Source organism: Vanellus vanellus (assembly GCF_965231255.1).
Source record: "Vanellus vanellus genome assembly, chromosome: 7".
Lineage (NCBI taxonomy): Eukaryota > Metazoa > Chordata > Aves > Charadriiformes > Charadriidae > Vanellus > Vanellus vanellus.
The window spans coordinates 9440859-9467974 of NC_138912.1; the positions used below are offsets into that span (position 1 = coordinate 9440859).

The 27116-nt window shown below is 38.4% G+C and overlaps 1 protein-coding gene across 1 annotated transcript in view; it reads right to left on the reverse strand.

Moving 5' to 3' along the window:
* Positions 1-27116, reverse strand: part of ATRNL1 (attractin like 1) — a gene marked incomplete at both ends in the record, with an annotated part of 535835 nt that overhangs the window by 392586 nt on the left and 116133 nt on the right. Inside the window, 5 exons of the mRNA XM_082486299.1 lie at positions 372-590; positions 5613-5801; positions 7910-8123; positions 23347-23528; positions 24871-25003. Of these exons, the coding sequence (XP_082342425.1) occupies positions 372-590; positions 5613-5801; positions 7910-8123; positions 23347-23528; positions 24871-25003 (937 nt within the window). The remainder of the gene's footprint in view (positions 1-371; positions 591-5612; positions 5802-7909; positions 8124-23346; positions 23529-24870; positions 25004-27116) is intronic.

Here is a 27116-nt window from a genome sequence, read left to right on the forward strand (position 1 = left end):
GGCCATCAGCGGCTGCCTAGAGACAATTTCTCCTCAACTGCGCTCTCCTTTGATGGATACATACGCCAGAAGAAAGCTAAAGCTGAAGCAAATCCATATAGTTGGATTTGAAAAAGTAGAAGGATAGGATGGGTGAAAACTTATTTACAAATAAATGGCAATTTCAGTTAAACTCTTTGCATTAAATTTCAGCCCGTTTGTGTCCACTACACAGAGACTAACAAACCATGTATTTAGGAAATATGTTAGAAAAACAAATCTCTCCTGCAAATGTTATTTGTATTACTCACAAGAATTATGTTAATTTGACACGCTTAAACAGAGAAACATCTCTCATTTCCTACATAAGAAAGACTGGAAGCAGACCTTACCTGGACACTGGATAAAAGACCATTCATAATTTTTCTCTTTTGGACAAAGACTAGCATCAAGCACCATTTCATTAGAGTGCACGCCACCAGGCTTCATTGGGCCTCTTGATGATCCTTCCAAACATTGTCCTTTTCCAGTGTTACTGGGATCGTTACACCATCCGCACCCGGGCTGTTCCAAACACTGTCCACAGGTCCTCAGTCCAGAGCAGTTTTGAGCTTTATTACATGGAACAGAATATTAATGCAAGGATTTTTTTGTTTTGGGTTGGGGTTTTGGGTGGCTTTTTTTTAAAATAAGATGCTAGGATTTTACAACAGCTGATGAAGAAACAATTTTGCATTTCTATTTCCTTCAAATTAAAAAAAAAAAATAATCAGAAACATTAGTAAGAATATCTCCACTTTCTTTAAATGTGGTACTGAGAATCACAGAATCACCTAGGTTGGAAGGGATCTTTAAGATCATCGAGTCCAACCATCTACCTAACGCTGCCAAAACCACCACTAAACCATGTCCCTAAGCATCAGTCTACCCATCTTTTAAATACCTCCAGGGACGGTGATTCCATCACTTCCCTGAGCAGCCTGTTCCAATGTTTGACAACCCTTCTTCAGAGATCACAAAATACACAGCAGGTGTTTTTTTACACCACAATGCAACAACAAAGATTTCAAATAAACAAAAATAATGAAGCAGAACAATAATATTACACACCTTCATTAAATCTTATGATAAAATATGTATTCTGTACTTATATTTAATATGTGTATATTCCTAATTTTACTTACATAAACAGTCCTTCCAACAAAAACACTAAAATTCAAGACAAGGCCAATAATCCAAATAAGAGTGATAATAATAATACAAGAATTGTAATAATTCAAATTCAAACCAAAAATTTAATTTGGGTATGACGTATCCCAGGATCACACCTGAGTATTCATCTACAACCACCACTCAGTCTTCGTACGTAGAACTTCAGAAACAAGCTAGCATACCACGCATCTTTCCAAAAAAAAAGGATTCTTAAGCTACAAGCATAATTTGATCTTATTTAATTGAACTACTTTAAGCGTCTTGTCTGTTAGAGTCAATCATGTTTCATTTTTTAATTTGCATAGTAAAATAATAATTTGCACACTGAAATTTTATTTCAATAATTTAATTTCTTATAGAAATGTTCTCCCTCATATTTTAAGAAATCTGTTTAGAAAAAAAAAAAATCATATTCTGAAGTTACTGCTATTTCTTATTAATAACGAATTAACAATTTAGTATCTCCAGAAACACCATTACAGTTCACAAGTTTATTTGAGATTTTTCTGCTACATCTTAATTTTTTAAATTAATGCTGTAACACCGAATCAAATTGACATCAGAATCATTTGAACATTGATCACTATGGGCCCCTGTCTCTTCTCACATTAACTTTGTAGACACTTAAAAAATTAATTTGAAAAGCATACATGAACTTCAGGAAGATACCACCAGGAAACCAGAAACAGTTTAAGTTTCTTTTTAAAATTAAAGGATTTTAATTTTTTTTTTTTTTTGGAGGACACTCAAACGGCTTCTACATGAGTGTAACCTCTCAATTTGGCTCAGCTGCAGCCAGGACACTGTATCCAACTAATACTCATGTTCACAGCTACCTGGACCACTCTACGCCATAAAGGGAATACTTGAATCCATGCTATAAAGGCTATACTAAGCAGAACAATTTCATTTCTAATTAAATAATCTGACAACAGAGGAAAGCTAGCTACTCTGACCTCAGCAACTGTTAAAATTGTTTAAAAGTAATGAAAGTTGTCAAAGAAAAAATACTCCAGTAATATAAAGATGCATGCAGATATCAAGAAAACAGGCAGTTAAGAATCTGAATGAGATCTGAGAAGGACTTTAACAGTGCAGAAAGCTGGAGCGTGAGCTCCTGTATCATTAGACTTGGAAGAATCCAAATAGGAAGAAATGTTTCAAGTTTCCCAAATATGGAAAAAGGGAGGAGGGGAAGGGGTGGAAGGAAAAAAGGAGCTCAACTGTTCTTGGAAATGAACGTCAATCATGTGACAGAAAACAGTTTAAAACCAGTCCTCGTCAAATCTGAAGCTGAATGATACAAATTTTGGTTTTTTGAATGCATTAGAAAATCAGCAGAAAAATAAAGACCACCATTCTGTAGTGGATGGCTTGCCCTTGCAGAGATGCAGTGTAGATGATCCAAACAGTTCTCATGTTGCTATTTATAAAGCAAGGAGAAAACAGCTCTGAAGTACCAGCTGCACTATCTTCATGGAAGATAGAACCAAAAGTGAAAATCCTCAGATATTCTCTGTAGTGGCATTCAGCTGCTAAACTGAAGAGAGCTTACTGTTTATGCAAGAAGGGAATATTCAAGCAGATTTTTTTTTCTTTTTAATTCTAGAGGTGGTCCAAGACTGTTCAACTGTCAGCTATTCAATCAAAAGTCATAATGGATGGAAGATGGGGGGAAGAGTGGAATGCAACTTTTTTGGCAAGCAGGTATTAAAATGACAAAATGTCACCAATAGAACAGTGTTCTTCATTTAATATGCATTCGTGAAAATAAATGTGAAATTCTCAGTTGTTACATTATTTTTCTTATAGATGCTTGTGTGAAGTTCGGGGGGTTTTTTTCATTCAAAGCAAAACATTCAAAAACTCAGAAATCAGTCATTCAGAATAAAAATAAAATTTTTAAAAAAAAGAAAAAAATTAAAAATTAAAAAAATTCTCTTTATTCCAAATATTCCAAATATATGGGACACAAGATTAAATGTTCCTATTATTTCTTTGTTCTTAGACCAAACGTGGGCTGACTGGTAGATTTAGAGGACATAAGGACCCAAGGAACATGTAAACCCTACTTCTAGTCCACAGTGAACCTGAATACTAGAACCTGGATTAATATCTGAAGTTTACTAAGCATAAAAATTTACCAGAACAAGTCAACATTGTACCAATTCATTATATTTTATGACTACTAAGGATGAAGAAGGAATCTTTCTTTAGTTAGGAATACAGGCTCTGCAGGTTCCACTGTCCTTGGCTGTTTTTACCCAAAATAAAAATGTTCCTATGCCTTATTTTCCTTTAACTCAGATATATGTAGTGGTCTCGTATGTATAGCCACTTCTCTCATAAGATCAGAATATATCAAAGATTCCCTAATACAGATATGACAGGACCTTATTTTACTTAATATTTTCCCGAGGCGTAGGTGAAAGCAAGTAACTACCTTTTGTATTTGCATCCATAATCTACTAAATGGAATCATGATCTAATTAGGACCCTAAAGCAAGTTGCTTCTTGTTGGACATCATCATCAATCCTGCCACAACATATCCAGAAATAAAATGTTCCAGAGATGCTGATATCAAAAGACCCTTACGGAGAGGGAAAGGAAGTCGCAAGTGAGTAGAAAAACCACTCTCACAAAGAAGAGCAATAACCAGAGTTCAGTGGTACACTTCAGAAGTCCTATATATTAAGCTTGGGTCCCACTGGATTGGAGTCCTTTACAGGTAGGAAATGTTTTAATCAAATCTTGAAGGACAGTAAAACTACTAAGAACCAGTCTTCTGTAGGATGGCAACTGAGGAACTTTCCTGAATAAATGACGACTGAGACAACAACCTAAAGCACCAGGCTGCCTGCTCCAGCATCTACACGAATTATGGCACCAATATACACTGGAACTGCACAGTGCTGAACGTAACAAGGTCCAGCCACTACAGACTTGGGAAGAAGTACCTTTATCTGAATGGTATACTGAAAGGCACATGGAGTAGGTTTCTTATTCTCCTAGAGACGCATTGTATCAATTTCTGATGAAATGTGCTTCCAAAGGGGATATCTGGGGAGTACCTTCTCTGCGTGACAAAACTCACCTGCTTTGGTTTTGACTTTACACACTAGGAAAATGTACTTCTTTGAATCCACTGACAAAACTTTGAATCCACTGCTGGGCAGAGAAGAACCTAATGAGGTTCAACAAAACCAAGTGCAAGGTCCTGCACCTGGGGAGGAAGAATGCTAGGCACCAGTACAGGTTAGGGGCTTACCTGCTGGGAGATAGCTTGGAGGAGAAGGATCTGGGGGTTGTGGTAGACAGTAAATTATCCATGGCCCAGCAATGTGCCCTTGTCGCCAAAAAGGCCAATGGAATCCTGGGCTGCATAGGGAAGAGTGTGGCCAGTAGGTCGAGGGAGGTCATTCTCCCCCTCTACTCGGCACTGGTGAGGCCACAACTGGAATACTGTGTCCAGTTTTGGGCTCCCCAGTTCAAGAGGGACAGGGAACTGCTGGAGCGAGTCCAGCGAAGGGCAACTAAGATGATTAAGGGCTTGGAGCACCTCCCTTATGAGGAAAGGCTGAGAGAGCTGGGACTCTTTAGCCTGGAGAAGAGAAGGCTGAGGGGAGACCTGATTATGGCATACAAGTATCTAAAGGGTGGGTTGAAGAAGGATGGAGCCAGGCTCTTTTCATTGGTTCCAAGTGACAGGACGAGGGGCAATGGGCACAAGTTAGAACACAGGAAGTTCCATTCAAATACACGGAAACAGTTCTTTACGGTTCGGGTGACAGAGCACTGGAACAGGCTGCCCAGGGAGGTTGTGGAGTCCCCTTCCCTGGAGATTTTCAAGACCCGCCTGGATGCAGTCCTGAGAAATGTGCTCTAGGCAATCCTGCTTTAGCAGGAGAGTTGGACTAGATGATCTCTAGAGGTCCCTTCCAACTCTGATAATTCTGTGATTCTGTGATTCTGTGAAAATAAATCAGAACCCTAGAAACTCTGAATTCAACTCGTATTTTTTTAATAACTAGATGTGGTGTAAGTCTAAGGTCTGCATATTTTTTCTCTAATATTAACAGTGTTTTGTTCCAACTCATGAGGCCATCATTTGACACACTAACACTGGTCGCACAAATAACCGTGGTATTTTTCTTTATCTGAAAATAATAAAAACTTTTTACTATCTGTTTTAACAGGCTAAATATGTTTCATCATAAAAGAATTACCCATATTTTATCTGTATCTAGAAAAGACATACACAGTACTGACTGCCCTCATTAGTAGCCATATAAGGTGATTCATCTGTAATTATTTTTTATCTTTAGTGAACACGCTGAATCCTATTCACATAGATGCTCTTACGAGTGGAAAAATATGCAACAGCATATTTAATAGGATGAACGTTCATTAAGATACTCACGGGAGCATGTGGCAGTTTGCCATTCTAGGCACTGTCCGTATGGGAAGGAAATTATATAGGCGTTCGAGTCAACGCATCGTTTTGTACTGCTGCACCACATACATTCCATACCATTACTCGTACAGTTAGAACATGTTGTTCGCAGGGAGCAGGGCTTTTTGCAGGGTCTGGCATTCTGGTTGGGACTAACTGGAAAAGAGTCACAAACATTTATAATTTTGAACACAAGTGCAATCTCCTTTTTCTTTAATCATATATTCCATTAAAAAAATCCTTGTTAAAGTGGTTGCTTCCTTAACTAGCTACAAATAATTTCATCCAAACTTACAGTGCAGTACATAAATACAATAATATTTTATAAAAATTATCAAGTAACACTCAGCATGAGTCTTAATAGAGCTCTAAAAGAGGCCATTTAAAATTTTTCACAGCAATTTTATCTATATACTGAATAAGTAAATTTAACATTCATTGCCTGGTAATGTCACCTTAGTTACTTGCACATACATGACATAAAATAAGTCTTAAGCTACTATAGCAAGTACAGTAGAGTTCTGGGTCTATTGTTCTTATTAGTTTAGCAAGAAATATTCAACTTGTGACTTATCTCCTAAAATTTTGCCTCACACTATATATATGAAAGTCACTAGAATCCAAAGGGAAAGTAACAAAAGAAATATTGTTCAATGCAAAACAGAATTGGGGCTTGGGTTGTTTTGTTGTTTGTTTTTTTTGTTGTTGGTTGGGTTTTGGTTTTTATTTTTCTCTACTACAGACCACATTTTGACTAGATTAATGGTGTATGTCATCTCAAAAAGTTGTAACACAAATAGAACTTGTATACTCTAACTCTTGATTTTTGCTTTGATTTCAAATACAACTGTAAAGTGTACAAGAACAACAGTAGCGTAATTGTTAGGTAGGAACACAAAAGTATAGATAGCACTATATAGCGTAATTGTTAGGTAGGAACACAAAAGTATAGATAGCACTATATTTTCCATACAGAATTGCCTTGTGAAGCACCAGGATTAAGCCCTCCTATGTATTGCCATGGTTTTGTATATTATTGACTCGTATTCAACACAAGCCTAGTTCTCAAGCCATTCTTCATCCGCTAATATAGTACACCAAATCACTTAACCACAGCTATTCCTGGATTTGATCTACTATGTACGTATTCAAGCTGTGGTTTGCAGTTATTAATAAATAAATAAATGCGGAACAAAAATCATCTAAACTATAAAAGTATTCTCATAAGGCCGGAGTACTTTGATATCTATAGTCTTTGAAGCACCTCAAGATCAAAAAAAAACTAAAACAAGACACCAGTAAGAGATGCATATAATGTTGATCTAATTGTAAAATACTGCATCTTAATAAAGTCCTCTGTGTTCCACCTAGTGTATCCTTTCCGTTTTGAGATGTCTCTTCCCTTGTGACTGTATCTTTTAATATTCTGAGAAACGTCTGGTAAATAATTAACTATTAGCTCAAAATTAAGAACACTGAAAGATGACATTTTTAGGAAATATAAATGGCAGCAGCAACAAGTGTGTAATACATACTTCGCAATTACATTCCTGCTTGGAATTGCTTATAAGAAAATTATGGGTTGGTAAGATCACACTTTGGTCATGCAAGTTAACAAGTCTGACAATTTCCCAACAAAACCATCAGATTGATAGGTAGCGTTCCCAACACACCAACAATGTAGCTATTTTCCAGTTTTGCACAGACAATTGCCAAAATAAATCTGAAGGGGAAATTTAAAGAACTTCAAGTGCTCAAACTCACAGGTATGATGAGAAACACGGGACGATCTGAGCATGAAAATACTAATTTGAACTGTCAAGTGAATATTTGCTACAGTAATCTTTACATACAAACAAACGTAAAAGATGGAAACAAGAAATTTGGTTTTGTCAGTCTTTTAGACCATAAAAATGTTCAGTGACGTTCAGCGAGATTCAGAAAGAAAATATCAGCCTTGTTGAACACCTCCACAGACACTTTCATGCTATAATCACCATTGTCACTGTCTCCTTCTGATTTGGAGGGAATTTATAAGACTTCTAGTGTAATGCAAACTGAGCCATATAAACTAATTCACAAATAAATATTTGCTGGATAAGGAATATTATTAGTTATTATATTATTAGTTTTCTAGATTAAAGCCCCATATTTTTTAATTTTTTTTAATTATTTAATGCAAATTTTCCAAAAATCCTTCTTAGCTAAATGAAAACCCAAACAGGTTGCTAACCATGACAGTAACAGTAACTGAGATGGCTTACCGACAGGTTTTTCACACACAAGACCATCTGCCATAGCAGTGCACGGATTTGCTTTCAGACCTGCCACCTCTGCTCTTTCTAGATACGCGCAGAAGCCAGAGTCATTTGGCTCTCCAGGAAGCCACTGCAGAGTTGTATTTGTAAAAGGAGACATGTCATCCCAGCCCCAGTAGGAGATGTTGATCTTGCGTAAACCTACCCAAGGTGAAATTTTCTATGAATCAGAATGAAACAAATGTGACATAATTAGTTAAATGCTTTATTTATTTATTTATTATTGGTTAAAACATTTCAAAGAATAACTCAACAGCAAGAACTTCACATTTTGAGAGAATTCACCATGTTCTCCTTTCACTTTATCACCAGTCATTGCCCAGAGTTTTTATCTTAATTGTTCTACCTTGCTGAGCCCCACCCCACAAAAGCAACAAACCCCCCCACCCATCATATGCTTCTGCTCTAGTAAAAACCTGTGTTTGTTCTGTTCAAAGGCAATCATGATTACTATTGTTTGATAGAGTCAAAAAGCAGGCAAATGGTCGTAATGAGATTGTGGGGTTTTTTTCCAGTGGCTACTATAGTGATTACTAATTGTGAGGCCAATGTGGATAAGAAAATATATACAAATTAACAGTAATTCACAGAAATCAAAGTTCAGGAAAAAACAAGAGAAATGTTCCATTCTCTAAAATCTGTAATGCTGATGTTGATCAATATCTTTAGGCAATTCAGAGACAGAGATAAAAGTAGCACATCCACAACTTCAATGCTAATATACATTGAATACACTTTTATTGTTGATTTATAAGCTATAAAAAAGCTAGTCTAGAAAACAAAAAGTATTTAGGCTGTATGAATAAAATGACATCACACAAATTCTACTATTTTTTATCATTTCATCTTCATAGAATCATAGAATGGTTTAGGTTGGAGTGGACCTTGAAGATCATTGAGTTCCAACCCCCCTGCCATAGGTAGGAATACCTTCCACTAGACCAGGTTGCTCAAAGCCCCATCCAGCCTGGCCTTGAACACCTCCAGGGATGGGGCCTCAACAACTTTTCTTGGCAACCTGTTCCAGTGCCTTACCTTAAAGTGAAAAATTTCTTCCTAATATTTAATCTCAATCTACCCTTTTCCATCTTAAAGCCATTCCCCCTCATCCTATCAGACATGATCACCAAGAGAAAAAGCAGATTTTGAGGAATAAAGGCCTTTGCCTGTTCCAGGATGAATCTACATACCTTTCTTCCTCCTAACGCTGTAAAAATCTCAAGATACTGAAAACAAACACTTTTCCTCATGTAATCTCTGCACAGGTAGTTTTAATTAACGCCAATTCAAACATATGGAACACAGTTATAAAGACACTATGAGCTGTGAGAGGTATGTGGTGGTAGGTGAATACCAGAGCGCCAACAGCACAGCTATCTGCACCAGGCAAAGGACAGATGTCGGCTCCAAAGCAGAGATGTTGATCTAATTGTGAATTAGCTTCTCAAATGCTTTAATTTACAAGCCAAGGTACATAAAACATTATAACATACCTAGAGGGAACCAGTAGCAGTTTAAGAACTATGGGGTATTTCACAAGTGAACCAAGAGCCACCATCATCATCTCTCAGAGACATATTCCATCTTTGATCTCACATCTTTCTTTGGCCACTCAGGTTTAATCCATGGATGAAAAATTGTTCAGAGCTCTTAAATCTACTCCTGATCAGAGAATTCCTCTTTTTCCCCTGCCTCGTTAGACCAAACTGAAGGATTACGAATTTTGCTTCAAAAATACCAGTGGTAATTTTTTTTAAAAAAATCAGTAGGTAGATAATCAGCATTCCCAACCTCCCTAAAATGTACTCCCTGTGCTCTCTTCTGTCCTAACAGTTGGGAGCACGATAAAAAAACCTGCCACAGCAACTAACAGACTTACAGACGCAAGAACAGACTTAATTAATCAAAAAATGATTAAGAAATGTTCCACTCCATAAGCAGTGATACATTCTGGTAGACTCTTAAACAGCAATGAGAACATCCGACAAAAATGCCACTGCTCACTCTTGCTCTTACTTCTATATTTACCTCGTAACTTCATTATTGCCTCAGGTGACCAACTTTCCAGATGTCTGTGAGAGCTCCCACATTCTGGATACTAGAAGGAACATGATGCAAGCAGTCAAAAGTGGAACTTGGGCATCTGGAAAGTGGTAGATAATACTTCTGTTGTCTTATTTGTTATTTAGGTGCCTAGACTGCTGAATGCTTCTTGACACAGCTAGTGAGTGAGCCAACTAGAGAAGGTGCCCTGCTGGACCTGTTCGTGAACAGGGTAAGACTTGTGGGTGATGTGATGGCTGCAGGCTGTCTTGGGCATAGTGATGACAAAATGATAGAGTTTTTGATTTGTGGAGAAATAAGAAGGGGGGTCAGCAGAAGTGCTCCGTTGGACTTTGGGCAGGCAGACTTTGGTCTGTTTAGGAGCCTGGTTGACAGAGTCCCCTGGGAGGCCGTCCTGAAGGGCAAGGTCCAGGAAGGCTGGACATTCTTCAAGATGGAAATCCTAAAGGCACAGCGTCAGGCTGTCCCCATGTGCCAAAAGACAAGCCGGCAGGGTAGAAGACAGGCCTCGCTGAACAGAGAGCTTTTGCTGGAACTCAGGGGGAAAAAAAAAAAAAAAAAAAAAACCACCAACCAGCAAAACAGAGTTTATGACCTTTGGAAGAAGGGGCAGGACACTCAGGAGGACTACAAGGAGGTCATGAGGTTATGCAGGGAGAAAATTAGAAGTGATCCCTTATTTGGGATCCACCCAAGGGTTCTAAAGGATCTGGCATAAGTGCTCACTAAGCCACTTTCCATTGTTTATCAGCAGTCCTGACTAACAGGGGAGGTCTCAGTTGACTGACAGCTACCAAATATGATGTCCATCCACAAGCAGGGCTGGAAGGAGTATTCAGGGAACTAAGTCTGACCTCAGTGCCTGGGAAGGTTATGGAACGGATCATCTTGAGTGCCATCACACAGCACAGGACAACCAGGTGATCAGGCCCAGTCGGCATGGGTTTATATAAGGCAAGTCCTACTAGACAAACCTGATCTCCCTCTATGACAAGGTGACTCACATAGTCATGAGGCAGAGGCTGTGGATGGTGTCTACCTAGACTTTAATAAAGCCTTTGACACCGTTTCCCACAGCATTTTTCTGGAGAAACTGCCTGCACGTGGCTTGGACAGCCATACCCTTTGCTGGGTAAAAAACTGGCTGGATGGCCGGGCCCAAAGAGTGCTGGTGAGTGTAGTTAAACCCAGTTGGTGACCGGTCGAAGTGGTGTTCCCCAGGGCTCAGTATTGGGGCCGGTTCTGTTCAATATATTTACCAATGATCCGGGCAAAGGGATCAGGTGCACCCTCAGTAAATTTGCAGATGAGGCTAAGTTAGGCAAGAATGTAGACCTGCTTGAGGGTAGAAGGGCTCTACAGAGGGATCTGGACAGCCTGGATCAATGGGCCAAGGACAATGGTATGAGGTTCAACAAGGCCAAGGGCCGGGTCCTGCACTTGGGTCACAGCAACCCCATGCAGCACTACAGGCTTGGGGAAGAGTGGCTGGAAAGCTGCCTGGCAGAGAAGGACCTGGTGGTGTTGGTTAACGACCGGCTGAATATGAGCCAGCAGTGTGCCCAGGTGGCCAAGGAGGCCAATAGCATCCTTGCCTGTATCAGAAATAGTGCGGCCAGCAGGATATGGAAGTGATTGTTCCCCTGTACTCAGTACTGTTAAGGCCCCACCTCGAGTACCGTGTTCAGTTTTGGGCCCCTCACTACAGGAAAGACATAAAGGTGCTAGACAGTGTTCAAAGAAGGGCAACGAAGCTCAAGAAGCATCTAGAGCACAAGTCTTATGAGGAGCAGCTGAGAGAACTGGGGTCATTTAGCCTGGGGAGAAGGAGGCTCAGGGGAGACCTTATCACCCTCTACAACTACCTGGAAGGAGGTTGCAGCTGGGTGGGGGCTCAGTCTCTTCTCCCAGGCAACAAGCAATAAGCTAAAAAGAAGTGGCCTCAAGTTGCACCAGGGGAGGTTTATATTGGATATTAGGAAAAAGTTCTTCACTGAAAGGGTTGTCAAGCATTGGAACAGGCTGCCCAGGGAAGTGGTGGAGTCGCCATCCCTGGAGGTATTTAAAAGATGTGTAGATGTGGTGCTGAGGGACATAGTTTAGTGGTGGACTTGGCAGCGTTAGGTTAATGGATGGACTTGATGATCTTAAAGGTCTTTTGCAAGCTAAACTATTCTCTGATTCTATATGTACATGGTCGACATGCATCAGAAAACCTTAGCTATTTATGCATGTCTCCAGGCATCTCTTTGTAGAATGCTAAGAGTGCACACCAGGCACGTACGAAAAAATGTCAGGGGCTTAGGCAGGATAAATTGCTGACAAACACAGACCTAAAACAATTCTGAATGCCTACTGTGGGGCCGAGGAATTCTAGCCAAGAGAACCTTCAACATATTACTGACTGTTTCAATTGCTCTGCGAAATAATTTGGCCTCAGCATCAGTATATAGAAAACAGATCCTATTCCAGCTACAGTGAAAAGCATGTCAGGCCAATAATGAAAACTGACAGTGCAGCAGTGACATTTGGAGAGAAATTTTTCTATTTGAGTAGGAGAGCATCTCAGAACCCCTTTAATGATGACAAAGTCCCAGGGACGACCATGAAAGCCAGAGTAGCCTTAGAAGATAAAAGCAGTACCCCTGAAATGAAAGACTTCAAGCAAAAGCAACACATAGTCATTGTTGCTCTTAATAGCTGTAATATTTGGACAACTTGTAGTCATCGTGTCAGATATCTCAAAATCCATATGTACCATCTTTGGCCCGTTGCTAGTGTAACACATCAAAATACAGACCTGAACACTGATTAGCATACTATCAAATGCACTCCATCGAAGCTACCGCCTTGCAGGCTCACTTAGGATGCTCAGGGCACGTTGTTAGGATGCCAAAAACAGATTATCCAAAACATTTTTTTTAATGTGTGATTAAAATATGGTAAATAGCTGAAAAGTAGGCCACCAAAATGCTCCATGGACATGCTTAAAGCAAATATTCATTTATATGGCATTAATTCCATGATGTGGTGGACTACAGCTGAAGACCGCTGGCGACAACAGAGATTGTGTGTTGATATCACAAGGCTTATCAGCAAAAATGAGTGCTGCTGCACTGCATGAAAGCCATCAGGAAAAAAAAAAAAAAAAACCAAATAGTGAATAGAGAATTCGGGAAGTTCCACCTGCGACACCTGCAGCCACCAGTATGCTGTGACTATCAAACTAATTTCTTCACAAAAAAAGCATGAATCTAGTCCTTATCTTTCAAACTGATGAAAAGTTCAGTCATAATAGCTGGGAGTCTCAAAGTGCTTGAAGCAACTGAGGGACTTCAAAGGCACTGAATGAGAATGCCAATTCAGTTTCTTCTTCGGGCTTAAGAAATAATGAGAGTTAAACAACCTTCACTTGAACTCTATGGTTGTTTCATTTAATGCAAAATGAATGTAGAAAACCGAGTGTTTGCTTTGAACATCTTGCCAAAGATGCTTCTGAAGAGGAACAGACAGGAAGGAAACCAGACTGCCTGTTTTCTGTACCCAGAACTCTCTGGTCTAAGATTTTAGTTTCCAGGCCTCTTAAAAATACTGTTATCAAAACAGGTGGGTGAAAAATACAGTACAAATTAAGTCTCCACTTCAGAAAAATACTTGCTGTCATGAAATAAGCCCCAAATATGTCTAAATTTTTCTTCTCAAGAATACCTGTTTCTTTATTGGAAGGTCAGATGATCTTTGCTCAACATGAAAGTGGGGAGAAAGTTACTCCTCAGAGAGTTGGGAAGACTTGTTCTTTCTTCCTCAAGGCCTTGATGAATGCATACTTTCAAGGTGTCCAAAAACCACAACCAAGAAACCCATCCTATCCTCTCTGTATTTAGCACTTAGTAAGTTGTTCAGATTCAGAGTTGAAGAGGAACTTACAACTCAATCAGAATCGGTTCCTTTCCTATTTGAAGACAGAGGAAAAGCTCCAACAGGTCTGTACATGTACGTGAACGTGTACAATGCAAGAACTTTTCATTAAACAATTACATGACCTAGTAAAGTAAATCATTCTTATTTAAGACACCTTTGTCTCCCCACACCAGGTCTCTCCTGCTGCTTAGCTCCCTATTAGGCAGCCAGAGAAGAGGCAAGTGGAAAGGTACTGACACTTTTTCTGTTATTTGACTGTGCCTATCTCAGTTCTTCAAGCTGACTATTACAGTATCTAATGTATGTCAAAATTTTCCTGGGTGCTTTAAAGTAGTCCACACTTGCTGGAGTTGCCAGTCCACCGCGGACAGAAGGAAACAGGAACTCCAAAAACATGTGGCTCCTACCATTACTAAGTTTTACTTTAATGCCAAATGCATGATCATTTTGTGTTGCAAAGGTAAGAAGGCAGGAAGGTCATCTGGAGAGCTTCACTGTCTAAGCTCAGCAGGACCCGTGGTTTGATTTCAGCAAGGCTGAAATCTTTTGCTAGAAGCTAAAGATTTTATTAGAGATACCTCCTCCTTCATTGCTCCAAAACAGAAAAGGAAGGGAGCACTTGCTGTCTCTAGAGAAGCTAGAAGAATTCCTTAATGCAAAGTATGCTCTGAAATGCTCGAGCTTTCAAGAAAAGAATGGACAACCTACTCCAACTCGGTGCTATAGCTACCTTCACTCATTTAGAAGTCAGACAAATGGGACGGCTCCATTTTACAACTGCTAGTACCTAGAAACTTGGTAAAAACTGTGGTCATTCTGCCCTCACGCCTCTTAACAAAGCAGTAGTGGGCATGCAAGGTGGAAGTAGACATTGCTATTCATAAAGATTTCAGTCTCACAGAGAGGTAGTGTAAAAGGGATGTCCCTTCAGATTTTACATACACATATGCACAAACATATGAAGACAGACCAGTGAATATTCAGTGACACAGTGCATACAAAAAGGCCATGAGGAAAATGTATTACACATGTCCTATTAATATTCAGCTCTACCACTCTTTCATGAATATGGACCAATAACACAGGCAGTGTCTCCTACTTCTTTGTTGTCATTATAAAACCTAAAACTATTTCAATTGAAATGATCTTCTAGGTAGCAGAAGTTAATTGTCGTGTTTGTTTTAATAAAATACTTTTTTAATCAAGCAAAAGAAAATATCCTAACAGTTGGAAAAATTTTGTAGTTAAAATAACAGCAATTCATATTTTTATACATTAGCTATCAAAATACTTTATTTGATGTCTTCACTTCCCTAATACTTAATGCAGCATCCAGGTGGGTTGTGAATGTCTCCAGAGAAGGAGACCTTCACACCTTGCCCCACCTCTCTGGGCAGCCTGTCCCAGTGCTCTGCCACCCTCGTGGGAAAGAAGTTCCTCCTCATGTTAAGATGGAACTTCCCATGTTCAAGTTTGTCCCCGTTACCTCTTGTCCTATCACTGGGCACCACTAAAAAAATACTGTTCCCGTGCCCCTGGCACCCTCCCTGTAAGTATTTACAAGTACTGATAAGATCCCCCCTCAGTCTTTTCTGTAGACTGAAAAGACCCGAGTCCCTCAGCCTTTCCTCGTAAGAGAGATGCTCCAGTCCCCTAATCATCTTTGTAGCCCTTTGCTGGACCCTCTCCAGCAGTTCCCTGTCCTTCTTGAACCAGGGAGCCCAGAGTTGGACACAATATACTCCAGATGTGGCCTCGCCAGGGCAGAGGGGGAAGATGACCTCCCTCCACCTGCTGGCCACACTCTTCTTGATGCACCCCAGGATGCCATTTGCCTTCTTGGCCACCAGGGCACATAGTTGGCTCATGGTCACCCTGCTGTCCACCAGGACTCCCAGGTCCCTTTCCACAGAGCTGCTCTCCAGGTCAGCCCCCAACCTGTACTGATGCATAGGGCATAGGATTTCAGATTTCAATTAAATTATAGATTCCTGTGTGAAATGGCAAAGTTCATTAAACTTTGCCTTAATAATTTTTCCTTTGTGTGGGAAGAGGAAAAGATAGGGAGGAAACAGTGGCTCATAAGAGCAAATATGAATTCCAGTCTACTATTTTTCTACTTTTTTTCAACATGTAGAGGCCAGAATTTATTTAAACCTGATTACAGAATACCACTGCTCATATTCTGGCTGTTCAAATTGAGACTATTTTTTCTGGAATACTATCACTCAACATATTCTGAAAAGTTATGTATACTTTCAAAAGTTTCAGTGGAGAATTTTTTTTTAACGATCAGACTTCATGGTATATCTATTAAAACTCCTGTTATACGTTATACACAATTTATTTTAAAACAACATCAACAACTACTAAGCTTACTCAATAGCATTCTAGGTAAATTATCAGTTAAAAAAAAAAAAAAAAAAAAAGAGAGAGGAAAATACCCAGAAATGATCAAAGTAAAATTTTACAGTGAAACAAAGCAATGCAATACACAGCAGGTGGCCAAATCCATCCTGGGAAAGCTTGTAATGCCCCCTACTAACACTGCATTGGAGAAGGCAATCAAATATATATTGAGAATTATTCCATAGCTTTATCCCACTATACCCTTTAAAATTTAGAACCATTCTCTAGAATATGTTTCTCCTCTCATTTTTTTTTCTTTCTAGGCCAGTTTTTAGAACTCACAGCCCATATTAGAAGCCATATACTTGTGCTTGAAATGCAGCTAGTCACGTTTTATCTGGGTTTATAGAATAATCTTTTATAACACTGATAAAAAGTTGCCCAAAACCCTTTTAAGTGAAAAATCAACAAATTGCTGGGCAGGGCTTTATTTTCATGACAGAAGAGCAAAATCGCAATCACAGGATGCATACCAATGGAACGTCATTCTGTACTCGCATCTACAGTCCTATTTAATTGAATATAAGGCAAGTTTCTAGCCACGACAGGAATTTGTTAAATACTGAGCACTAATAACTTCAAAAATGTGGTCGTCTCTTATTCTAAACCATCCAATTTAAATTTTCTTTTAAGTAGTAATTATGGAACTGTGTTAGAAAGGAAAATTGTGTAACCTTAACTAGAGAGCTGATATTTCACATGAATCCAGTTTACTCAGAAAATTTAAGTCAGACTAAGTTGCTTTGAGATCTACAGTGAATGTGATCATTTATATTCATGACACATTTTTCAGGCGCTACTGCTGCCTCAGCATTAATTTAATGAGGGCTGAATAATTTGCAGATGAGTGAAGTGAGCAAGCCTACCTTTACTGAATAGCCAATTATTACTGAGGCTCAAAATCCTCCTGTTTCTTAATTATGCAAATTGTTAAGGAATTATATATCTCTTTCAGAAATTTATGCCCAACTTTATTTAAATTCCTTTTATTTTCAATATTAAATTGTTCTGGAAGCGTATGATACACTTCTGACTCATTTTCTAATGTGTGCATCACTATACCTTATTACAAAACTTTAACAAACTTTTCAAGAATTGTTTTAACTCCTTGGTTTCTAGGAAAATAGTTGCCCTAGGAACAAACATACAGTTAAACTTTGAAAATACAGTGGCCTCTTGGTGCTCACATTTCCACAACATTCACAGTTTTGAGAAGGGCTTGTGGTTAGTTTGCCTCTTTTCTGCACCATTATGAACAAAAAACCTGCTTACTGAAAACAAGAGCTCTATGAAGAGAAACCAACCGTTCTAATTACTACTTCACTGCTTGGTTTCTATTCTTTAACTATGCATCAATTCTAACTGTGCTAGATACCCGTACATTTCATATTTTGTAAATATTTACCCAGTGAATGACACATTACAAGCAGTGGAAGCAAGCTTCGTGATTTTTAAGTGTCTCGGTATCTATTAGACACAAACGATGACACCTAGATGGAATTACTAGCAAGAGTCAGGCATGAGGTCATAACACTTATTTCTCCGACTCTCTTCAAATTTTGGTGTTGTGGCATTGCATAAAAAAACAAACACGTAAAATCTGGCAAACAGAAAAGACTACAACTTCCCCAATTTCCATCTACAGAGATTATAGCTAGTATTCCAGAAGGCCTTTGGTTTAGATGCATTTGAGTTTTCTGCTCTATAGGGGACAATTAAATTTAAATTCAAATTCAAATTCAGGTTCTCTTCTCAGGCATCCCAAGTGAGTTGAGGTCCCCACCTCCTGAAAGTAGGAAGGCAGTTAAACCAGAGGTGAACAAATGGGCAGTCGACATAACAACTCCAATATGGAGACGGAGTTCTGAAATAATTTATTAGGCTTCCAAAACCACAATAGTAAAGTGGGACTGCTAGAAACTGCAGTAAAGAGACTAATTCGGGGGGAAAAAAAGTCGGCTTCACTACAACCAAACATAAGATAAAACCACAAAAACATACAGCCCTCTGAGAATACTTTAAGCTAACAAGGAATAAGGTTGCCATGCAAAGCTCACTAATTAACTGCAACCTACACGCAAGTGTAATTTATAAGGATGCTTAGTCCTGAGAACACTGAGCTAAAGGAAAAGTTGCAAACAGTTTATATAATGAAAGGCATTGTTTAAAACTGTTCTCATCTTTGTTTATGCTTACTAAACCAAAACTAAATCTTCTCAGAATTTACTGCATGCTAACAAGAAAATTATTATTTTTAGTTAAATCCCACAGTTGTAAGCAAACCCCCAAGAGAACTAATTGCACTTTTAAATGAGTATACAACATTTGAATATTAGCAGGAACAATTAATTAACCTCATATTGCTGTTTAATCTACTTTGCAGAAAAACTTGAATCTTCCCTTTCATAATATTTTGCTTACTAGGTCAATAAAACAGCATATAAGAAAAAACATTAGGTGTCATTTTGCTTTAGTATGGGAATCTGCAGTCTATCCATTGTGTTTACTTTGGCATTCTCTTAAAGAATTTCATTTATTTTCAGTGAAAAGTAAAAATTAGACTTTAAATTATTGGTGATAGTTTTAGAATACATCTGCAAATTCAACAGTGTTTTGACTTCATACCACAAAGGTCTTTATTTTGTCCCTTTCTTAGTATTGGAATGAAGAGAGATTACTGATACACAATGAGGTTTGGACAAGGTGTGGAGACAATGGCAGCCTCCTCCCTCTGAATCTTTCCAAAGCATCAATATTCTGTATTATTCTAAACACGATGAAGAAATTGTCCTAAATTTGTCCCAGAAAAAGGACTTTGTGTATTAGAAAACAATCTACCAAGTCCCTCGTTAATTCTATGAACAATAAAGGATTAAGTCCTTCTAGGCTGCAGTATTTACCAACACTATTTTAACACTTTCTAAAACACACAACGGTTACCAAAGTTGTTTTTCTTTTCTCAGTATAAGAATATCAAATAAAAAAGAGAAAAACAGATCCATATTCTTCTTTCCAAATGTTGCTCTGACACATTCACTAGTTCTGAAAGCTTTTGTTTCACATCGGGGAAAGATTTTAAAGCCTTTGATATTAACTCCACCGTAGATAATACAGATTAAAGGCATAGTGTTCACCTTACAGTCGGTTCTGACTATATTTGTGAGCTCCACACCACCACCTGTTACAAAAACAAGCTATCTAAAATGAAATCTCACTCCTTAAATCATTATGATCGCAGTTTAAGAGGAAAAGGCAGACAAAAGAAAATCAAGAAGTTTCGAGAGCTTCTGTCACACCTGATAAGACATTTAGGCAGTCTCACACAGAATAAATGTAACTGGACAGATAGATACAAATGAAAAAAAAAACTATTTTTTTTTCCAAATGCCACTGGAAACACCAGGATAAGTCATGGTAGCATTTCATTAAAGATTCTGATAACTAAATGATTGTTTAACCCAAGATATACTTTTAAAGAGCATACATTTGTCTATGCTTACATAAACTGTACATGAGGTACCTCAGATTTATCTCACCATATTGGCTGAGGACGTACTTCATTTAAATAAAGATATGCTCAGCAGGATGTCACCTTGTTGAAGTTCTAAGCTCTGAGATATAAGAAAAATCTAGCTTCCAAACACTAAAAAAAAAAAAAAAAGCTGTTTCTCATCTGCATCTCAAGCCACTCAGATAATATCAGTCATATCAATACTCTATCACACTCTATTCCATTTGAAGGCCTCCTGCATAGTGTTTTAATAGGAAATGGGGGGGGGGGGACGGGGGGGACGTGGCAAAACAAATAACTAGAGAAATCATTGCCATTTGTGATTTTGTTATTTTGGTTTCAATTACATTTCCAGCATTATCTCAGATCAAAGACTAGACAGGCAGAATGTGTTTCAAGGCTGCAGTAAGTGCAATATCAGGGGAGAGCTGACATAGGAGAATTACCTCTCTCTCCCCTTTATTAGCAAATAATAGAATACACACGTTTCTAGTAAAAAAAATTTTGCTCTGTCCAGGTCCTACATTCATTGGGAAAAATACTCCAAAAAATTAACTACATAAACTATGTTTGCATCTCCTTCTTGAAATGGAACATTAAAAAGGATAATAAAGAATATTTTGATTCACAGTATATGTCCCTAAACTTTTGCATTCAGATTTAGTATAGCACAAAGGAAATCCTTAATTGCCATTTCCTTTGTATGCATCTCAATTCATCTGCAACATAAAAACTTTGCAAATCACACACTAGCTTGATACAAGTTTTAATTATTATTCATAATTATCTTTCATTTTCCTGTAACTATAAAACCCTAAGCTACTTAATTTGGGATTTTATACAGACAAAGAAACACTGCATGTTCTACAAACCAAAATATACACTTTTTAAAAAGTCCTTTGCTAATATGGACTGATTTGCTCGTAACAGAATCTTATTTTGCTAAGACATCCCGTCTGAGTGTACGTTGTGGGTTTGACATCTTTTGAGGATACGTATATTTCTCATACATGCATCAATGATGTGGGTAGACTTTTCAACAGTTTAAACACAGCAATAAGCATTTGAATATTTAACTGCTAAAAACTGAATCTGACCACCCATGGACCGGTAATTAATCTTCAACATCCTTTCTGTTTTCCCACAGTTGATAAATTAATATAGATCACATTCCTAAAGAATATTCTGATGGCTTCTTCCACAGCCTCCTGTATTTGCCAGAGGCATGTAAGAGTGTTCAGCCCTCTCCTTCCCCCACCATTATCACAGAAAGCTAATTAGCTCCTGGCTCATTCCGGTGTTGCCGTGCAGGGAATTTCCAGGTGCTAGTCCAGCTAGAATTTCCACCGGTACAGCTTCTCTACGACCTTTCGATCCCACATACCAGTTATACAGGGAGCTAGAGTTTTCCAGAGAAGAGAAGTATATGTCATTAGTACCTCCGTGTCCCCAACTACTCGCAGCCTGTGACAAGTGAAGGGGCGTGGGAACATGTGCCCTTCGCATGGCGTGCGCTTGCCAGAGGCTCAGACTTTTTCACCTCTATTGTGGCCATCTCCATGATTGCTCTCTTTTGTACTGTCTGAGCTTCAGTTCATATTCTGCCGCCGACTGCATTTCCAGGAGACTACAGTGTGAACAGATGTTGTAATCTGAACATCTGAAAGCGTTGAGCTTGAAAAGTCAAAATAAACCAGAACCTTGAATTATCAAAACAATTGCCTGAACAGCTGATGTAACTGAGTGCTGACACTAGGCTCCCCAGTACAAGTAGGCACTTAATGAAAAAGCTTCTGTATTCTAAACTACCTGTAAACTACCAGTTTAGGAAGGGCCCCTCAGTGTCCTTCAACAAAGCACATTACAACAAGACAATTCCGAGGTGGCTAAGGCCCAGACAGGGAAAGCAGGTATATTCTTTCTCCCATTGATTTAGGCATTTAGCATGAGAAATTGGTAAAAATCCCCTATGATGCACCACAAATTTTCACATATAGGACAAGAACTATTGATTACAGAAGTTGTAACTCGAAGCACGTTATTTTGTGTACATCCTCCCTCACACAAAGTATTTTCTTTACCCATGGACATTCGGCTAATGCAAATCTATTTGTAACAGAAATTAAATAGGTCCATTTTATACATAAATAGGCATAGACTGACATGCATAGAAATATATATGCATGCGTACATCTGTATGTATGTGTATACATATCTACAAATACACATGTATATATACACACACCCGTATATGTACATTCCACAGAATAGTGAATAACATCAAATAAACAGAGAAGCATGTATGGACCTCAGAGAATATTCAAATGAAAATTATTTGGGAATCCCAAAGACTTTAAAAAGTATTATTCAAACCAGTTCCCCTCCTATCTGTTCACTAGACATTGCAGTCACAACAAATAACATCTCATTTCAATCCATCCAGAGGCAGCAGCCAGATATAACAATTGTGGTATGGATATGCTGCTCTCAGCCACAAACTGCCATTACTATTGTAACTTATTTTAAAATAGGAAACATTTTCTGCACATTATTGGAGGAAACTGACTTTTTTTTATTATTTTTTAATACTTGGTATAAACGTGGTATCACCATCTATTTCAATCAGGATAAAACATTAAGTTACAATTTCCTGAAGACAGGTCTTGCCACTAGCTTCTAGATGACAGTGGTCTTTTGGGGCAGGTGAGCTCAACCAAATTATTTTTTTTTTAGATCTACCATTTGACTATTAACAGTAAGATCCACACATCTCTTTTCTGGCTACTACCAAAAGGGAGGAAATGCATTTAACATGTAGTACGAATAACTGTAGAGCAATGGGAATTAATGCTTTCATGTAGGAGTTGAAGAAATCCTTAAATAGCTACAATGCGAACACTCAAAGACAATGCTCCATTTCTGTAGAGGTTTTTCACCACCTAAAACTGTGTGTAGTGTGAGGACGGTCAGTTCCCTTACAAAATGAGCAATTCAGAACAGAAAGAAGAGTCATACCACGTTAGCAGTCATTAGAGTTTCCTGTTGGATTAGCCAAACTAGCCACCACCCAAAAAGCAATCCTCTGAGCAGTTTTATGGATACTGATGTGAAAGTCAAGATGTTTTTCTGTTTTATAAAAATAATTTTCTCTTGTTTTGATTCCTGCTGTCACAGTGTATTGAAAAGGGCTGGCATTTCCTAGACCAGTGTTCCAGTCGTTCTCTTGAGTCATGTCTTGAAAGTAAACAGTAACCCACAGCAGTTAAATCCACTAAGGAGAAACACTTGGGAACTGCCGTGTCATTAGCTCTAAATGTGAGGTTTCCTTAATATCCTGCACATCACTTATATCAGTCATTAGCACCACGCTACATTTCTTTGAAGGCATAAACTTTCCTCTCTTTGGAGAAAACCCTAAAATAGATTTCTCATAGCAAATTTAATTCACATGACCATCAATTACAGTCACTCAAGTTACCTGAAGTGTATACTTCTGTATTTCATCCAGAACAAATTCCACTTCTTTTGAGGTTGTTAATGAAGCAAGATTCCCACTTAGATTGTAGCAATACAGTTTGGCATTGTCATAGCTTTCACGACTAGAATTTATGCGGAGGCAGGCATCCCCAACATGACTCCATCCTTCCCCACACAGATGAGCTAGTATAAAAAGCACACAATTAAAGCCGATTTGAAAAGTCTTTAAAAAAAAAAAAACCCAAGGGAGTCTGAATTTTATCTTCCTGAGATTGTAATTCAAAATACATCCCACACTCAATTTCCCTTTTCACATCACGTAAATTCTAAAACACCGAGTAGTATCATACTGAATAGTGTATTTTTATGAAAAGAAACTTTAAACAACTTAGAAAATATTTATAAGGTATTTCTAACTTTCAACGTAACAATATTGTTATGATACTATTTCTTCTCTGTACACAGATTCGAGCACAACTAAACATTAAAGATTAGATTATGTACAACTAAACGTTAAAGATTAGATTAGGTACATAATTAATAGTGCTTTACTGATCACTTTACCTAAATTTTATGTAAATTTCAAAATCTGAAAACAGCTGTCCTAGAATTAGGAGACTGCAAATTTATCCTACCTTTGCTTTATCATCCTATCTTTGCATTTATATTTGCCTAAATATAAATGCAATGAGAACGATAGGAAATTTGGGTATTTCCTCTTCAATATATTTCAGCATTACTCACATTCAGATAACTATTAGAAGATGACTAAGTAATTCAGAGCAACTATTATAGTCAATCTTCACAAAGATTACACAAATGCAGTTTTAAACTGCACAGAATAAATTGATTAAAGTTATTTAATGAATAATCTCTGTGAAAAAAACCTGTGTTCATGAACTTCAGCTGAACATAAAGATCAAATGGAAAAGGTCTGATATCTAACTGCATATATGTAGTTATGAATATGAATTACAGAATAAATATTATTTCAGAATGTTAACAGTGACCTTCTGAGAATATTTTATATTAGCATTTTAATATTCACTGCTTTCATAGTATTACCAACATTAGACAATCAAGAAACTAGATCTTGGGCCCTATCTGCACAGGAAAATTGAAGTATAATTGAAGTATAATTTATAAGATAAAAACCCAGCTAGCAAAAGTGACAGCGCCAGTGAATACGTAAGAGTAAAGGAATCAGTATGGCAATTCAGCTCTGCACTCAGTGATCCCCACAGGCAAGAACTCATCACTAGCTCGTGCCGAGGTACGTGCCGTTGTGCCTTCACTAATATTATCATCTCCCCTAACAAGATTAAAGGTAGCATTGATATACCAATGAGTGATGTAATTACATCTGTGTTCACCTGTACTGGCACAGCCAGGCACAGAGAGTAAGCACCAACAAAACAAATCCAGGTCTATCCATTGAACAAATATTCTTTGGCAACAATGGAGGAGATTCAGTCAGTTTTGAAATCACCCATAAAAAGCAGCATCGCCGCCCCACAGCCCTTACCAGGTAGCGCCTGGCACTCCTGCTGCCGCTGGTCCCACTGGCAGTTCAGGTGCAGCGAGCAGCTTTTGCAACTCGTCAGCTTATTGCAGATCTGTTCGTTCCTCACGTGACACTTGGTGTAGTTTTTAACCGACTGTAAAAATAAAACAGATAAAACAGCATCTCAAACATACGTCCAACCATCAACAAACAAGAAGTCAAAACTGAAATACGGGGCAAGCGGATCCCTCCCAGAAACTCAGGCACCTAAAAGCTAGGCTGAATTTAAGCTCTTTGTCTAGATTCCCTTCTCAGTCACCCAGAGTACAAAATGCATCCGTAGAGCACGAATCACCCCACCTGTCCTACACAACTGAGTCAACCAGTACTTTGAAGATGTCACTTCCCTGTATGCAGCCCAGGAAGAGCTCAAATAACTAAACTAAGTCTCTATTTCTTAGATAGTTAAGGCATATGCTCTCACTAAATTGTTTTATCCTATGCAGGTTAAAGCAAGCAAAATAATCGAAAAGAATATAAAAAGATGGCACAAGACACAGGTGTAAAATAATTACGCATCATTGACTGAAGGTGCAAGAATATGTTCTACTTTGTTTTACCTGGATTAAATGAAACAAAAATAGGAGCTATAGACCAGCAGTCACAAAACAGAAGAAGGATTTGTCAAAAATTTCAATCATGCTTTATTACAGATTTAACTGCAAAGCTGTATGCAACATAGCTAGTATAAAATTTACAGAATCTACAGGAAAACATTTTGTCAAACAGTGACATAAAACCAGGAATAACATTATTCCTTTGGCACCTTAGTATACAAGAAAAGGAGAAAACACTGAAGGAATTTTTACTTGGGGTTTTTTGTTGGGTTTGGTGCAGTGTTTTGTTGCGGTTTTTTTTTTTTTCCCAGAAAACAGAAGTCTTCTTTTCCAAGTTAGGCATTTTGACTACAAATCTTTTTTCCCTCTGCACAGGACTTTTAATTAAGACATAATATCGATGTCTTATTTAATAAACAGCCCCAAATCCTCAGTCAATTGATCTGCTTATCCATAAGGCTGCCTCTACCGACCTAATTTCAAGGTAACAATTAAAAATAAGTCCTAATAGAAGACTCTCAGAACCACAGAATGGGTGTATCCTGGTTTGAGGTAAAACAGGACCAATTTTGTTCAGTAACTTTAGTTCTTAACTGGGCCTCTTCTAACTACTGACATCAACACCATATTGGGCAGAAACCGCTCGCTCTCAGAGGGATCAGACCTACGTTTATAGCCGATGCCCAGGCATGGCATGCAGAGAGGCTCCTACTTATACTTATTGCCATAACAGCCAAGGGCAGATCTGCCCCGTCGGAGGGTCGGAAGTGGAAAAGTGCAGAGGGGTCCCACCTGCAGGGAGGAGCAGACAGGACAGGTGACCCAAAACTGGCCAATGGGGTATTCCATCCCATCTGCCTCATGCTCAGTATAAAAGCAGAGGGATCAAAGGGTCAGTTCTCTTTCTTCAATGGCTGGCGTCCAAGGAGGACTCTCTTCGTCTGCCTTTGATCCCGAACCCAATCCTGAATCCAGAACCCAAATCCAGTGTCCGTCCATCACTGAGTCCAGTCTGGGACCCAGTGCCAGCCAGTGACGTGGCTGTCATCCTGGGAGCTTGATACAGTTTTGTATATATTTAATTATTTCCATTTAATTTTATTATTAATATTTCATTAAGTTAGTTTAGTTTCTTCTAAACTCTCTCTCCTCTGCCTCTCTTTGGACAGGCAAGGGAAAGTATCTATCGTTCTGCCCAGTGGCCAGTTTCACCCAAATCACGACAGGTTGGAAGGGACCTCTGAAAGTCATCTTGTCCAACCCTAACAACTCCTATCTCTCTCTAAAAACAAAAGATTAATTCAAGCATAGTAGCAAAAATGAATTGCACTTAGATATGCATGGCTTACATGACAATTTTGGTTGCTTTCCTTTCTAATAGTCTCCGGGAGTACGACAAAGCACATCTAAAGGAGACTAGAATTTACACAGTTGTTGGTACCGGAATGATGACAATGATAGGGCATCGACCTACTGCAGTCAGGAGGGAAGACAATCAGCCTCCTTTTATTATTTGTTTGTTTTAAATCCTGAAATAATACAATTGTTAAAGTGTGTTTTCAATCTCACACAGGACCAGTTTCATTCCTGCTGAGAACACTGCTGTTTAGGGATTTGTTTGTTGCCTTTATTGGATCAGATGCCCATCAG